We start from the raw sequence: 17,544 nt of genomic DNA, 5'->3' as shown, positions 1-17,544 counted from the left end.
GGAAACAACAAGTGCACTCTGAGAATCTCTAACCTGAGAGAGAGCGACTCAGCTGTGTACAAGTTCAGGTTCACAACAAACCAACCTACTGGGAGTTTAACTGGTTCAGCTGGAGTCACTCTGTCTGTCACAGGTAACATTTACATCTGAACATTCATTCATTTATTTCCTACATCTTGTTTGGTTCACTTGAGTGTGTCTGTGCACTTTTATATGCATGTGTGTGTAGTCAGTTTGGACTAAAATGAATTCCTTATTCTCACACACAGATTTGCATGTGCAGGTGAGCACATCAGTGAAGTATGACTCTGATAACTCTCATATCTGGGCAGAGCTCAGGTGTCAGAGCAGTTGTCGTCTTCCTGATCATCTGAACTACGTCTGGTACAAGAATCAACAGAAGAAGAAGGAAGGAGCATCTTATACAGATACTTTCTTTTCTGCAGAGAGTGTTTCCTGTGCTGTTAAAGGACACGAGGATTTCCGCTCTCCGTCAATGTGTGAGTTTAATCTACAATATTTCACTAACAGCACCATCTGCTGGAGTATTTGAGATAATGCATTGTACCATAACTTCATGTGTCTTTAAATACTTTTTTCTGCATGGGCACATTGAACTCTTGGGATACTACTGTCAGTACTGACAAACTAGTGTAGTACTAATACTAGTATTCTGCTTGTGTAAATAAAGATGGAAGACATGACTGCTCCCCAGAAGTGGAGCCAAAGCATTGTGATCGCCCCCTGGTGGCTGGCTGCAGTATAGAACATACATCCTGTCTCTTCCATGTTAGTGGGAAGGACATGGACCAATCTAAAAAGTCAAATACATTTTTCTCAAAGATGGTTTCTGTCATTTTAGGTCGTTCTTATCACACTCTATTGTTCATGTTTCTCATAAGTTTGGTTTTAATTAGTTTTTTGATGATATGAAAATTAGATTAAACTTCATGATTGACAGCTGAGGCTGACTCAGGATTGGTCGAGCTCATGTATGGGCGGGACCTTGATACTGTGGCTCCATCTCCAGATCACTACTGTGCAGACTGTGGTTCCAAATGTGAAAGATGGCAGCGTTGGTATCCAGGATATTTTGGCTTCATTTCTGGAGAGTGGGAGGAAGTGGAGACATGTCGTCCATCTTTGGTCGACTCTGCATAAAAGATACAGATCATTTCCTCCATATTGGCCAGTTTGCTCCATTATAAGAGCAACTTCTACAAGGTCCCTCATGTTCCTCACCTCCAACAGTGTGTTTCTCCCTCACTCTGAAGTCTAAAGGGCACTTCCCTGTGTTTTTTGTGAACTTAAGCTTGAGAACGGCGCTGCGCTGCCTTGCAGCGGTCTTCCACACAGCCAGCAGTGTGGAAGACTTCCGCAGTGTTCAGCGCTACTGTACGCCGGGTTACAGTAGTTCCGCCGGGTTACAGTAGTTACGCCGGGGTACACCGACGCGAAGCGCAGCTGCGAGGCGCAGCGCTGCTGCCGGCAGCCCGCCTGGCTGTTCACACGGGAATGGGATTTCTCCGCTGGTCAGCCCCATAGACTGTATATATAAGGTCAGCCCGCGATTCTGCTTTCTCCGCTTGTTGTTGTACCCGTTGAATGTCGGGGTTCGGGGTAAATTATGGTCTTCATAGCCCCCCACCTCTCTTTCCTCTGTCTGTCTGCTTGTGTGCTTGTAGTGGATGGGCAGAGGGGGACATTAATTATGTGATTGGGAAAATTTAAACTCCAGGACAACAAGGGAATACAAAGTATGGGATGCATATTTGATAATTTATATCATATAAAATATGTAATTTATATCGTTTAAAATCATGGGGAGAGGGGAGGGGGAGCTGGCTCATTAGCATTTAAAGGAACAGGCACTCAAAACAGGTCACTCTGTGGAGGGCTGTTTATACAGGGTAAAAAGGTGCTGTTTGAAATGATCCTTGTGGTATTTTGACCAAAGTATGTTACAGACATTTCATTAAGACCCCAAGGAACCATATCAACTTGTGGTAAAATGGGCATGCTATGTCCCCTTTAAAATGAAAACCTGCTGATTGGTGATTCACCAGAGAAAATACATGGAGTTAGTTTTATAAATGTATAAGTTTATCTTCTGATTCTCTGATGTGCTCTGTGTTACAGTGGTAGAGAGTGAGAATGGCTGGGGTGTGAGTTACACTTCTACTGAGATCTGTGCCATCAGAGGATCAACAGTGGACATTAACTGTACCTACACATACCCATCCAGGTGGAATTACCTTGATACTACAGTTCAGAAAACTTTCTGGTTCATTAAAGTGAGTAAAGGGATTCACGTTGATCTAAGGACTGATCCGGAGTATTCAGGTCGTGTGGAGTATCTCTGTGGAAACAACAAGTGCACTCTGAGAATCTCTAACCTGAGAGAGAGCGACTCAGCTGTGTACAAGTTCAGGTTCACAACAAACCAACCTACTGGGAGTTTAACTGGTTCAGCTGGAGTCACTCTGAATGTCACAGGTAACATTTTCATTAGAGTCAGTTTGAAATGTTAGTGTGTATGTTGAAATAAAATAACATGTTTGTTCACAGACCCTCAGCTCCAGGTACATGTGAGGAGATCAACAGCCAATCCATATTCTACCTGGACAGAGCTGACCTGTCACAGCAGGTGTCAGCTCCCTGATCATCTTTCCTACGTTTGGTACAATAACAATGAACTTGTTGGACGAAAAAAATACTTTCACCTCCAACACTTTAATGCTGAAGACAGCTATCACTGTGCTATAGAAGGACATCGTTTCCCTTCTCCTACATTGTGTGAGTTACTCCTCCTCATGAAGCTACAATAATGTGGAAATAATTTAAATAAATAAATAAAACAGACAGTGTTTTGATTGTATTCTCATCCTGTGTGTTAATATAAACTATCCTTCAGATGCTCCAAAGGTTCCCTCTGTGTCAGTGAGTCCCTCTGGTGAGATCATGGAGGGCAGCTCAGTGACTCTGACCTGCAGCAGTGATGCTAACCCAGCAGCTAAATACACCTGGTACAAGAGAAGTGGAGATAAACAAGTTCAACCTCTCAGTGAAGAGACACAATTTGTCCTCAGCTCCATCCGGTCGTCAGACTCTGGAGAGTATTACTGCACAGCTGAGAATGAGCTGGGAAGGAGTTCAGCAAACATCTTTATTACTGTGACATGTGAGTGAAACACAGGTTATTAAGTGAAGATATATTGAATCTGTCCCATTCTTTGTCCTTTACATTTTAAATGTGCAGATATGGGTCGTTTGACTTCTGCCCCATAAATATTCACAGTCAGACCATCAGCAGCACAAAGAGGAATCCACCCAGCGTCTGTTAAAACATCCATAAAGCTTTCACCATCCTCAGTAAACTTGAAAGATATTTCCTTCACTGTGCACATTCATGTAACGAGCAAACAGCTCTCAGCAGACAGACAGTGGTGAAAACAAAACCCTGCTCCTGTGCACACGTCACACATACACCTCCCAGCAGGGGGAGCAGTGGCTCATTAACAGTTTAAGAGACACGCCCACAAACAGGCCACTCTGAACAGGGCTCTTCACACGTTTTATTAGGTAGAAACTCTGTCTAATTGTGGAAAAGGGTCAGAATATGTCACGTTTAAGTCCACGTTACAAACTGGACGATGGTTTGGAAATCTGTGGACATTCAGGGGAGTCTGGAAACAGTAGTGCAACAGGAAATCATTGAAAAAAACCTCTCACTTAACAACAAGAAGAATTTACCTGTGTCAGTTTAACAACCTTGCTGTTGTAACTCAGTGCCTCCACTCACCTGAGCACCTTTGACTTTAACACATCATATCATATATGTCCCCAAATGTTAAACACAATGTCTGTCATCTGTTATCATCATTCTGTTTTCACACATACAGACGCTCCAAAGCCTCCCTCTGTGTCAGTGAGTCCCTCTGGTGAGATCATGGAGGGCAGCTCGGTGACTCTGACCTGCAGCAGTGATGCTAACCCAGCAGCTAAATACACCTGGTACAAGAGAAGTGGAGATAAACAAGTTCTACCTCTCAGTGAAGAGACACAATTTGTCCTCAGCTCCATCCGGTCGTCAGACTCTGGAGAGTATTACTGCACAGCTGAGAATGAGCTGGGAAGGAGTTCAGCAAACATCTTTATTACTGTGACATGTGAGTGAAACACAGGTTATTAAGGGAAGATATATTGAATCTGTCCCATTCTTTGTCCTTTACATTTTAAATGTGCAGATATGGGTCGTTTGACTTCTGCCCCATAAATATTCACAGTCAGACCATCAGCAGCACAAAGAGGAATCCACCCAGCGTCTGTTAAAACATCCATAAAGCTTTCACCATCCTCAGTAAACTTAAAAGATATTTCCTTCACTGTGCACATTCATGTAACGAGCAAACAGCTCTCAGCAGACAGACAGTGGTGAAAACAAAACACTGCTCCTGTGCACACGTCACACATACACCTCCCAGCAGGGGGAGCAGTGGCTCATTAACAGTTTAAGAGACACGCCCACAAACAGGCCACTCTGAACAGGGCTCTTCACACGTTTTATTCGGTAGAAACTCTGTCTAATTGTGGAAAAGGGTCATAATATGTCACGTTTAAGTCCACGTTACAAACTGGACGATGGTTTCGAAATCTGTGGACATTCAGGGGAGTCTGGAAACAGTAGTGCAACAGGAAATCATTGAAAAAAACCTCTCACTTAACAACAAGAAGAATTTACCTGTGTCAGTTTAACAACCTTGCTGTTGTAACTCAGTGCCTCCACTCACCTGAGCACCTTTGACTTTAACACATCATATCATATATGTCCCCAAATGTTAAACACAATGTCTGTCATCTGTTATCATCATTCTGTTTTCACACATACAGACGCTCCAAAGCCTCCCTCTGTGTCAGTGAGTCCCTCTGGTGAGATCATGGAGGGCAGCTCGGTGACTCTGACCTGCAGCAGTGATGCTAACCCAGCAGCTAATTACACCTGGTCCAAGGAGGACGAGGACTCACCAAAAGAATCAGGACAAATCTTCACCATCACTAATATCACAGCTGAACATGGTGGAAAGTATCAGTGTGAGGCCCAGAACACACAAGGACGTAGTGAGGCCACCTTACATCTGACTGTTGGAGCAGGTGATTTTAGCTCTTTGACTTTTACAGCCTACCCCCCCACCCCCTCCTTTTCATTGCACCAGAACCTTAAACCTTCAATAATCAGGATTTCCAGATGTGTCACAGCTGTATATCAAGCCCATCATATTGCACATGAACAATACTGACTGACCAACAGCATCACCTGGCAAACTGAGTCATCAGTCTAACCACACTGCTAATGTCTCCTGTCTGTTGTCTAGGGAAGTCAGTGATAATCATGAATATCATCAGGCTGACTCTGGTGGTCGTGCTGGTTCCAGTGCTTGTCTGGACTCTGTGGACGAGGTAAAACAATACAAATCCATCAGTTCACCCTCTGCTCTTTTACTGTCTTCTTCAAATGTCTTCAAACACTAGTTTCAGTGTTATGAAGTTCATTCTGTCAAATGTTGTGTTTGTTGTTGTTTTCGATCCAGGATGAAGAAAACTCTGAGCTTGAAATCAGAAGCGAATGAAGCTGTGGAGATGATAGAGGTGAGAGACAGTGAGGCCAAAAGAATGACTCCATATCACTGTTTTCATCTCACTATGTTAGAGAAAGAGATAAAACATTTCTTGGATCAGCTACTTTGTCTGAATCTGCCCCAAAATGTAAAAGGTTCTTTCCATTGACCGTATATTAAAATGGACGTAGACTCTGGGTCTAGAAAGTGAAGTGAATGATCCACTTAGAGTCAAATAGACCATAAAGCACCGCAGGCATTGGGGCATGGATACCATGTGATTGACAGCTAGTACTGGGTGCAGGTCGCAGGTTTAGGTGGGTGGGCAGTGTCCTTGGGCCCTAAGTCAGGCTCCACCCCCTCTCCTCCAAATATGGTTACTTCTGGTTTCAAAAAACCAAGATGGCGCTGGACAACATGTCAAAAATGGAGGCTTCAAAATGGCAGCTCACAAACCAATGGGAGACGTCACGGTGCGTTGACACTTCTTTCTTGGCCCATGTCTCATCCTTCCACCAAGTTTTGTGCAAATCAGTTTAGCAGTTTTTGTGTAATCCTGCTGATGAACAAACAAACGAATGGACAGGGGGCGCAACAACGTTCAAACTATTTTGAATGAACTGTGATTATGTGCAGGTTTCATGAATAAAGTCCAGTGAGGCTTAATATTTTCTCATCTCTCCCCCATCAGTCACACAACTGTCCTGAGTATGAGAACGTCGCTGCTGCAGCACAGACAGAAGACACAGAGGAGCAGGAAGACCTGGTGTGAAGCCTCAGGTCAGAGCCACTGTGACAAACATAACCAAGATGGACGACTTCAGAGTACATCCGTACAAGCGAGTTTTACAGAAACCATAGTGTGTAGTTATTAAATACAGGAAATCTGTCGAAGCAACAAAATATCTGAGTGCAAGCGCAGAGTTTGAGCACAAGCAGAGCAAATCTAAGCACCAGCAGGAGCTGTGTGAGTGCAAGCGCAGGGTTTTGAGTAAAAGACCACGAAATCTGAACGTGCAAGTCCAGCTCTCAAACTAAAAGACCACGCTTTTGAATATAGAGGAAAACACCCACACATTTCCTTTCTACTCATGGTTTCCTGTTTTCTTTTCTCCTCAGGTGCACTGTGATTGGTTGATGAAAGTATGTGAGAGGAAACAGGAAGTATCTCTCTCTCCATCCCCGGTTGCAGCAGCAGCAGTTTGTACAGCATGACCTTTAGAGCAAGAGTATTGTTGTGTTGTTTCTTTTCTTTTTCTTTTCTGATGGGTCCAGTCGTCCAGTTTCCGCAGCTTTATTTCTGTGAGCTTTAGTTCTGATGTTGGTTTAGGTTGAAGGAAGATTCTCAGGTCCTACGACCCTTTGTGGGTTGGTGTGTTGGGTTTTCCTTCTTTTGTCCATTTTGCCGGCCTGTTGTTGAAGTTGTTGTCTTTTCTGCAATAAATTGACTTTTTTTTGCTGTTACCCTCTGAACTATGTTGGACGTCTTGGTGATGAGCCTTTGAGGCTGTGGTAACACCACGTGACTCATCTCGTGTCTTATACATGATATTAATGTGGTTATTACATGGATAATGAATTATTATGTATTGTGATTTTATGATTCTTTCTTAAATAAATGTTTTTGGTCTTTTGTTTTCACTCCTTATCTATTTGTTTGTTTGTTTTTAAGCAGAATTACACCAGAAAACTAAAAACTGATTTTTCCACAAACTCATCAAATTTGGGCAGGAATCCTGATAAAGGGGCGGAGCCAGGAGCCTGTTTGTATCACTTTCTTTATAATTGTGAGACTGATGAAAACAGTCAGGATTATTTAGAGGACTGGTTTCTATGAGTGATTGAACTCTGGTGCAGCTCGATTGAATTGAGGCAGATTGAATTGATGGAGGCTGGCATGTGCACACATAGACACCAAAGGGGGCTTGAGTAACTGCCCTTTTTCTTCCTCGAGAGAAAGTGCCCTTATTTAAATACATGAATATTATATTCCTGTTTGCGCACAGCTTCCCTGTCAAACAAATATATTGAAATATAATAAAAACTCTAAATATCAGGTGGGGAGATTAGACTACTCTCTGTAGCCTCCCTCCCTCCACGTCTCCTGCACAGAGCTGAGCACTGGAGCTGTGGACATTTCTCCATTCTTAGAAGCATCGCGACTCGGACTCTGAATAATTCTAACAGCGCTGCTCCAGGACAGACACTCGTTAAAGATCCGGTCTGTGTCAGAGTCTCTGTCGGAGTCTGCTTCCTCCTCACTCCTCCTCTGACCTGCGCTCACTTTACACTTTAACATTAAACACCAGCACTGATCACAAGTTATCAGGACACCTACAGGACTGACGTTTACTTTGTGTTGGTTTGATTCGCTTTAGAGTTTATGAGACACATGTTTAAACCTGCGACACAACACGAGACGTGACGTGACACAGTCAGGACATCAGGGTTAAAGTGAGAGAACCATCCGGAGTCATGATCCGACATCATCGATTAATAACTAAATACATGTGGTTATCAGTTTGTGTGAAGAGGGACAGAGACCAACAAACACACAGAGACACACACACAGAGACACACACACACACACACACACACACACACACACACACACACACACACACACACACACACACTCCTGCAGACAGAAGAGTTCCTCCCGCAGATTACGACGTAACACAGTGTTTTAACACCATGGGACATTGTTGATGTGGAAAACTTTGACTTTTAGTTTTCACAATACACCCAGACCACAAAGTTGATCCAACTTGAAAAAAGTAAGTAAACTAACCCTAACCCAAGTTTACTTCATATTTACTTATTAATTTAATAAAAAAACTGCATTTACAAAATTTTGGCAGATTGTTCAAACTTAAAAGCAGCAAGTGAAGTTAACTCTCATAGTAAAACCAGCTCGTCTGATTTAACTGAATAGTTGTGTTTACTCAGGCTACAACCATATAACTGCGTTTTTAAACAAAAACGATCTCTCTCCACGTTCTGCTTGTGCTTTAATGTAGTATCAGACTAATCAGAACAATCAGTTCCAGAGCTGAGGTGGAGTTCATGTGAATTTCACAGTCGGGAACTAATTCTTCTGATTATTCCGACTCCAGGTTAACGCATGTGATGGAAATCTGGAAATACAAGAGGCTGGAAACAATAAAGTTATCTACGTGTATTTTAATAGGGGCTTTCTGCAGAAAGGATCAACACAGAGTCACAAGGATCTCAGAGTGAAGATGGAGAACAGTCCAATACAAGGATCTTATATAGGAGGACTAAGGCTGTCTCTCTGAACCAATCCAGACTGGTTCTGTAGGCGCAGGAGAGAGAGGAATCTAAACACAAACAACTGATTTACATTTGTTTCCTCAGGACATAAGCAGACATACATTCTGTTCTTTGGAGAGTAAATAAGTGGCTAAAGGGTCTGGCAGTTTTCAGGTCATAAACAGTTCAGACCATAAAACAGCTCAGGTCATAAAGTCTTTAGACAGGTCTGCAAAAACTTACACTCAACTACAAAATAGTTTTCAACCACACTTAGTTAATTTTTCCAATACATGTCCCTCCTTTTTGTCATTTATGACGACATAAGAGAACTACTGTAAAAAATCAAATACATCAATTCACAAGGATTCAAAATGCATCATCATCAGCACTGTAGAAGAAAGCAAACTGCTGTTGCTGTGGACACAGGCATCCTGACATGTAGATTTACAATCCTGTGTCACCCTCGCGTTGAATGGGGTCATAAAAGGTTGTAGAAGGAAGCAAGGAGTCATAAAGACCTGACTGAGGAGCTGGCCCAATATTCAGATGATTGGGAAAACAACAAATACAGTTCTTGATGGGAGGAAAAGTACAGTTCCTCTAAGGCCACACAGGCCTGGCTGTATTCACTGTGTGTACAGTGGGTGGATGGTCTGGTCCTGGAACTCTCTTGCAGTGCCTGGAATCCACGTTGTCATTTCAGCAACCTCGTCTGCTGTGTGTGTTGTTAGCAGGTTCTGGTACGGTCCTGTAAGTTGGAGTTCCTGTAAGTGAGCCGTGGGGGTGGTTGAGTCGACCTGAAAGAGAATGTGTGAAGCAGGTAGTGGCTGGCGAGCAGTTGCTCTTGCTGTTGCACCCGCTCCGGCATTACCCTGTGATACTGGGTCATTATTAAAAGTGTGAGCATCACATTTACATACTGCAACCTGTTTGGGGAGGAGGACAGCATCAAGCATCAGAGACACTAGAGCATGATATACAATTGGTTTGTCTCTGTTTCCAAATCGTGCAAAATGATGTACTACACCACATGCATATCTACTGTCTATGTAGATATTGACCCTTTTCCCTTCAGTCAATTTGCATGCTTCCATGAGAGCAGTGAGCTCTGCTGCTTGTGCAGACAGAGAAGCAGGGAGTGGTCGTGCAATCAATGTATCATGTGCTGTTACCACAGAGAAACCAACTTGATTTGCTCCAGTGTCTGAATTGCGAGATGCTGATCCATCCACGAACAGTTCAAAGTCTGGATTCTGCAACGGTGTTTCCTGTAAGTCTGGTCTGGGGAAACAAACTTCGGTTATTGTTACTACACAGTTGTGTTGTTCACCATCTCCTTCTGATTCGAAGAAGAGTAGCTGGGTTTAGAACATTACATCTTTTCACAGTGATGTTAAGCATTCCCAACAGAATAGCATGTTATAGATAGCATCATAGACACAGCATTTGGGATCAGCAGGGTGAGTGGGGAGTATCCTACTAAATCCTTGGATACCATGACAGTCTTATCTGAAGCTGCTACAGCTCTAAGACAAGTAAGGAGGTCCTGCAGCAACAGGATCAAGTTTTGCTGAGAAAAATGCCACAGGTCTCTGTTTGCCCCCATGGTCTGGGAGTAGCACTGATGTCATGTAGCCCCCCTTCTCGTCAACTGCCTGTGTGAAAGGTGGGACAGGGTTCAGTAGTCCTAAGGTCGGGGTCATTTGTAAGGTCAGTTTCAAGTCAGTGAAAGCTTTCTCTGCCATCAGTCCATGTCACCTTACTATATGCTTGTAGGCCTTGCCCGTGTGCGATTGCGCTGAGGGCTCCTCGAGGACAGCATAGTTAGGAATAAATGATCTGCAATAAGAGCACATTCCCAGGAATGACATCACTTGTTTCTTTGTGACAGGTTTTGGAATATTTTGAATTGCTAATACTCTCTTAGGGGAGAGGGATTTGCCCTCTGCTGTGATCACATGCCCTAAAAATGAAACTTGTTCTTTTACAAACTGCAATTTTTTAAGGCTCGCTTTGTGGCCTTCTGCAGCTAAATGTTTTAAGAGAGCCACAGTATCATTTTCACATTGTTCTTTAGTTGGAGCACAAATCATTAAATCGTCAACATATCGTAAAAGTGCACTTCCTGGTGTTATCTCTAATGATCTTAAGCTTTCTTTTAGTGCCTGGTTGTAAATGGTCGGTGATTCACAATAGCCCTGACACAGGCGTGTGAATGTATAACTTTCTCTGTTGAACTCAAATGCAAACCAGTATTGGGTGTCTTTATCAATTCGAACGCTGAAAAATGCATTTGCCAGATCAACAACAGAGAACCATTTACTATCTGGCGGAACTTGGGAAAGGATTGTATAAGGATTTGGAACAGACAGAGCGCATTGTTGTACTGCGGCGTTGACAACTTACAAATCTTGGATGAATCGCAAATCATCAGGTTGTGTTTTATCAAAAATATTCTTCCCCGGAAAAATCGAAGTGTGCACTAGTGAATCCTTGCAAGGAACAATTACACCTGCCCTCAATAGAGAGTTGAAAACTGGTGTAATACCATCGATGGCTTTCTGTTTCAGTGGACATTGTCAGATTATGGTGTGATAACCATAGGTTCCATGTTTTAAATTAAACCCACATCATGATTACCTCTGAGCCCTTAAAATGTTGTTTGTATAATGTAAATATACATGTGCATATTGGGCGTCTGTGTGTGTGTCTGGTACCAGTTAAACAGTCCTGAATCTGTGAACAACAGATGTAAATCATTTTCTAAACACTTTCAAAAATGGAATATACTGAACCACAGGATCTGATGTCTTTTCCCAAATGTCAGCATTGACTCATTTTTTATCCACGGTCCCAAGTCTTGCCATTCATCATTTTTGTGTTTTGACAGCAAGACATGTGAGTGTGAACCAGGGACGTCAAAAAAGGAAAGCATCCTCTGAATATCTGTGAAGGAACTGAGAAGGTGACTTATTTTCTGGTTTGAGTAAAATTACAGAAACAGCACATCTATGTTCATTCCAGAACATGCAACTTAGCGTTAAATTCTCTTTCACACAACTTTCTTCACAACTTTCTCTAAACCATCTTTTTTCAAATCCTGAATCTTTCCCTTTGTGTTTGAGTGCAGTGCAGTGTAAATCTTCTGGATGTCTGTTCTTAGTGTGACTGAATGTGCCTTATCCACTAGATCTGTGTTGATTGATGTGACAACAGATGAACAGAGCTTCCATTCATACGCATATAGCAGTGAATCAGCATTATACTTAATGCATGTGTAAATCTGTGGTGGATCCAGATCAGCCGTTCGGACCACTATGACTCCTGATGCGGTGGAAACGATAAAAATATCCAAAAGACACATTACATCTCTTCCCATCAAATTAATTGGACAACATGAGGATAGCAAAAATGAACACTTGGATTTTTCAGTGATGCCTCATATTATATTATATTATAATATCACCTCATATTAAGGGAGTCGTGAATTTTTCAACCACGGTGTTTCCTGAATCCAACACAGATCTAACAACTCATTCGCTCATTTTAGGATGTGTGTCAAACATATCACTCTTGATGACTGAATGTGTTGCTCCTAAATCTAAAAGGAATATAATCTCATTCCCTAGCACTGTGAGTGTGTGCGTTGGCATATTAGCATATACATCTCATTGATATTTAACATATGTTCCTAATAGTAGTTTGTCTTTCTTCTCTAAAAAAAAAAATCTTTTACTTCTATGATAAGTGTTTGTGTTGGTGTGGTGCATTCACCCTCTAGATGTGTGAGGTGTTCCTCACGGTCTCGCTCTCTGTTCAAAGTTGCTGGTTCCTCCCTCTCCTCCATCCCCGCCTCGGTTCAATCAGCCTTGTAAGCTTGTTGCTGTTTCTTCGGACAATTTCTGCCCAATGTCCCTTCTCTCCACAGTGAAAACAAATGTCCCAATCATCATTCCATTTGCCGTCTCCCTCTCTTCCTTGAAATCCTCTTCTTTTGCGTCCGCGAAGGACCTCTGAACATTGTCACTGAGGCTTTATGCAGATCAGTCTCTCTTTTCTTCTTCTTTTCTTCATGTTTAATTAACTTCTTCGCATCAACGGCATGTGTTTTTATTAAGTTCTTCCCGAGTCCCACTTGATGCCTGTACGTTTTAACAGGCTGGCAACATCAGGTCACTTCAACCGTCGCGATTTGGGCTGGATCCTGTCCCAGTCCATATTGCCTGCTTGTCTGGTGCGAGGTGAAGAGAGCAGTTGCGGGTCTGGAATGTTATTAGCTGGAAAAGGTTGTTGTGGAGCCTGGGCTCCTGCCTGTTGAACATCCGCTTCTGGTGCAGCTTGGTGTTGTTCTGGTTGTCGTCTTCTCGGCGGGGAAGAGTCGAGGTCGGAAACCTGCATTTTGAGACACTGAGACATTTGTGAGGTGTTATCTGTCCCTGCCAGTGTTTGTTTTCTGTCCCTATAATGCAATTCTTCTAACCACATTCCACATACCTTCCTATCTGCCTGAAATGTAAGATTTACTTTTCAGGCCTGACTTGTTTTTTCTTTCTCCTCTAGCTTCAGTCTCAGCTGTTTTAGCTGCCTTATACTAAAACTCCCCCCAGTTGGAAACCCACATTCTTTCATTCACACTTGTATCAGACTTAATGCTGTGTCACCATAGTTCCTTCGCATGACGTTCATATTAGGATTACTCAGATCAGGTCCATTATCCAAATTTTCAAATTTTTCATTTACCTATGTAAAGAATTTTTTTAATTTTTATTTAGTATTCAATCAATCTCCAAAACGCTATCGTAAGGAGCAAATAGGAAACTTAGCAATATAAACATCCTCAAAATAATGTAATACCTCCTATCTAATATAATCAACAGTAATTTCCTCTTATAATTACTTAGTTACTGTTAATTTCTTAATTCATCTCTTTTTTTTTTCTTTTTTAATACACTTTCAAATATCCTGCCTGACCAACATGAATCATAGTGCCTTAAAGAAGTTTTTCTAGACTTGTTTCACACAATGCAAATACAACTCAGTATTATGTCCTCTCTGTGGTTGTGTTATTTAACAAACTCTTTTTAAGGTACCTCGTCAGTCTACCTTCCAGGTTTATTCTAAACCCTTGGTTAAAAATGTACGGGGCTTTCACCCGTCTGGAGATCTTATCCCCTTAGACCAACTTCTCCGTAACACTATGTTTGCTGGTAAAAATACACTTGAAATCTCAGATTCTCACCAGATAGATCGCAGCGCTGAGACGATCCGGGCTCGGGTCTCGGTCCCTGCATCTCCCCCGTCCTAATGGGGAGGTTAAGGTTGGAAACTTTTTTCCCAAGAAGATCACTCAACCATAGACACCGAGTCCAGATGCGTCCAGTCGTGCGATCCCACTTCTGACACCAAATTGTGATGGAAATCTGGAAATACAAGAGGCTGGAAACACCAAAGTTATCTACGTGTATTTTAATAGGGGCTTTCTGCAGAAAGGATCAACACAGAGTCACAAGGATCTCAGAGTGAAGATGGAGAACAGTCCAATACAAGGATCTTATATAGGAGGACTAAGGCTGTCTCTCTGAACCAATCCAGACTGGTTCTGTAGGCGCAGGAGAGAGAGGAATCTAAACACAAACAACTGATTTACATGTGTTTCCTAAGGACATAAGCAGACATACATTCTGTTCTTTGGAGAGTAAATAAGTGGCTAAAGGGTCTGGCAGTTTTCAGGTCATAAACAGTTCAGACCATAAAACAGCTCAGGTCATAAAGTCTTTAGACAGGTCTGCAAAAACTTACACTCAACTACAAAATAGTTTTCAACCACACTTAGTTAATTTTTCCAATACACGCACAACCAGAGCACTTCCAATGACCAATGATGTTCTGCTCTTTTAACCTTCTTAGCTAATACACTGACTAGAGTCCGAAATGGATTTGAGGGCTGATGCAGAGTAAAAGAAAGTCTGACACACCAGCTGACATATCATATATTAAAAGAACATTGTCATTGATTCCTAAGATGTTTGTTATCAAACCTTTATGATAAATATTCTGCAGTTGAACAATGAATTTGAATGAGTCCAAACTAGAGTGGCAGTAGTAGTAGAGCACATTCCTCCACCAAGGCCCAACAGTCCATTCAATTCAATCAAGCTGCTCCATATTTCACACACTCCTCGATATCAGTCCTCTAAATATGTCGGATCTTTTCCTTCAAGATCCATGAATTTGATTCTGAGAAAACGTGGACATTTTGAAAAACACGATCTTGCAATGCTAAAGAAAATAAAACTAAAATCCTGGATCTGCACCAAAATCTTTCCAGTAATTGTTGCGTAATTGTGCAACCACACCAACCAGCCAACGGACTGGGGTGAAAACATAACCTCTGGGTGGACGTGATGTTAGCAAATCACAAATACAACCACATATGTAGAGCTGGAATTCAAAACGTCATCGTCTTTACTGTAAAGCTAAATGTAGCATCTTTTCTGCATTGTTTATTTCCTGACATGGGAAACAGCCATCTGTGAATTACTGTTAAATACAGCAGTAAAGATTATAGTTGTCATGGTGACAGTCAAAAGGTTTTTGTTTTTCAGGTGTCCGTGGAAATTCATGCGACAGAGTGAATTACATCGACAGGAACATCTGTGCCTTTAAAGGCTCATCAGTGGACATCTCTTGCAGTTACAGCAGTCACTATGATCCTATCACTAAGTCCTGGTTCGTTGCTGAGCAGCTGTATCGCCCTCAAGCTGTGGACTTACTCAAAGACCCAGAGTTCACACATCGTGTTCAGGTCCTTGAACCAGAGCGAGGGCGCTCCACTCTGAGAATAATGAACCTGAGACTGAGCGATTCAGCCCAGTATCGCTTCACATTCAAATCACAGTGGTCTGAATGGGAGAGAAGTTTCCCTGGCACAACTCTGACTGTCACAGGTACTGAGGAACACTAAGTCACTGTGTTGTTCAGTGGTTCTCAACCTGGGGTCCCACAGCTGCTTCTATGTGTGTTTCCTGTTGACAGATCCAGATGTTCAGGTGATCTGGTCTCCGATTGGTCCAACACTGACTTGTCACAGCAGCTGTCTTCTCTCTGGTCGTCCCTCCTTTGTCTGGTACAAGAATGGAACAGAAATTCACGGGGAAACGTCTCCAGCTTTCAGGGGATTCCTTCACCCTGAAAACAGCTATTCCTGTGCTTATGAGCATCACCACTCGTCCCCTGTGTGTGAGTTGACTCCAAAATGTCCCGTGTGGAGACTTGAAAGGTTGAGCCTGGTGATTTTCTATATTTTAATAATTGTAAAAAAAAATCCCTTGAAAAGACCAAATCAAACTTTGTTATTAAAGCACTTTTCATATCCAACAGAATATAGACTAAGAGCAATAAAGCAAATAAAAACGATTCTCTCCACCCATCCACACACAGAGAAAGACAAGATAACAGGAAGTGAGAAGAAGCTTTAATCACAGTGGCTCATCTTCCATTTTCACTTCATCTTTTCCCTTCAGATTTTGCATGTCTGTGAACAGGACACATGCAAATCCCACTCAGTGATTCACAAGACAGAGGTGACATGTTCAGTTTTGTGAAGTCTGTATTTAATACAAACAATAATTACTTGGTAAAACTACTAAACACTAAAGGGGGCCTTCCTGTGTCCAAAAGTAAATCAAACACTCTTCTAAAGATGCTGAGAACCAGGGACGGCTGCAAACTATTAAAAGACTATATTCTATAAAGCCACATTCTCATGTAAAGATCTGTTTATATCCTGCAGATGCTCCGAAGGTTCCTTTAGTGCAGCTGAGTCAACCTGGAGACATTCTGAAGGGCAGCTCGGTGTCTCTGACCTGCAGCAGTGATGCTAACCCACCCCCTGCATACGCCTGGTACAAAAAGAACCAGACTTTGCTCAACAGAGCAGCTCAGCTGGTTTTCAGCTCCATCCCGTTGTCTGACTCTGGAGAATATTACTGCACAGCTGAGAATGCGCTGGGGAAGACAGCGTCTAAACGTGTCTTAATAAATGTGAAATGTGAGTAAATATTTAGAAATATTCAAAAGCCGAGAGGTTTTGCAGATCTTCAAAATTCCAAATGCTGCAACACTCTTCAAATCCATTAAAATCCATGTAAATCCAGATGCTCCACAGTCCTGCTCTCTGTCAGTGAGTCCCTCTGGTGAGATCATGGAGGGCAGCTCGGTGACTCTGACCTGCAGCAGTGATGCTAACCCAGCAGCTAATTACACTAAAGTCAAAGTCTCTCTCTCTCTCTCTCTCCGTCTCTCTCTCTCTCTCTCAAACTGAAACAGTCTCTCTCTCTCTCTCTCTCTCTCTCTCTCTCTCTCTCTCTCTCTCTCTCTCTCTCTGGAGGAGTTTTCTAGTTCATCCAACTGTTTATTTCTTTCCTCTCATCTAGAAGAAACAAGTCCTTCACACAACAACGTGAGTGCGGTGAGAGACCAGAAGACAGAGCGCAGGTAAATGAATAGTTTCATTTAAAAGCACTTGATCTTCACTCTTCAAGGCTGCCTCATTAACCAGTGGCGTTCTGCATCATTGTGATTTGATGAGAAGGGTCAGACCATGAATGTCTTGGGAGGTCATATTCCTTTACTCTAACAAAAAGCTTAAACT

The 17,544-nt window shown here is 42.4% G+C and overlaps 1 protein-coding gene and 1 long non-coding RNA gene across 2 annotated transcripts in view; both read left to right on the top strand.

Moving 5' to 3' along the window:
• The window catches only part of LOC118099301 (B-cell receptor CD22-like), a gene marked incomplete at both ends in the record, with an annotated part of 78,371 nt that extends 73,263 nt beyond the window's left edge, over window positions 1-5,108 (top strand). The window contains 2 exon segments of the mRNA XM_047341798.1: window positions 2,915-3,181; window positions 4,891-5,108. Coding sequence (XP_047197754.1) covers window positions 2,915-3,181; window positions 4,891-5,108 — 485 coding nt within the window.
• LOC118103816 lies at window positions 84-2,195 on the top strand. Its single transcript, XR_004694953.2, has 3 exons — window positions 84-133; window positions 270-500; window positions 2,140-2,195. It is a non-coding gene; the product is annotated as an uncharacterized LOC118103816 (long non-coding RNA).
• Window positions 5,109-17,544: the final 12,436 nt, after the last annotated feature.

The sequence above is a fragment of the Hippoglossus stenolepis genome, chromosome 2 (assembly GCF_022539355.2).
Source record: "Hippoglossus stenolepis isolate QCI-W04-F060 chromosome 2, HSTE1.2, whole genome shotgun sequence".
Classification (NCBI taxonomy): domain Eukaryota; kingdom Metazoa; phylum Chordata; class Actinopteri; order Pleuronectiformes; family Pleuronectidae; genus Hippoglossus; species Hippoglossus stenolepis.
This window is presented reverse-complemented; position numbering and strand designations above follow the sequence as displayed.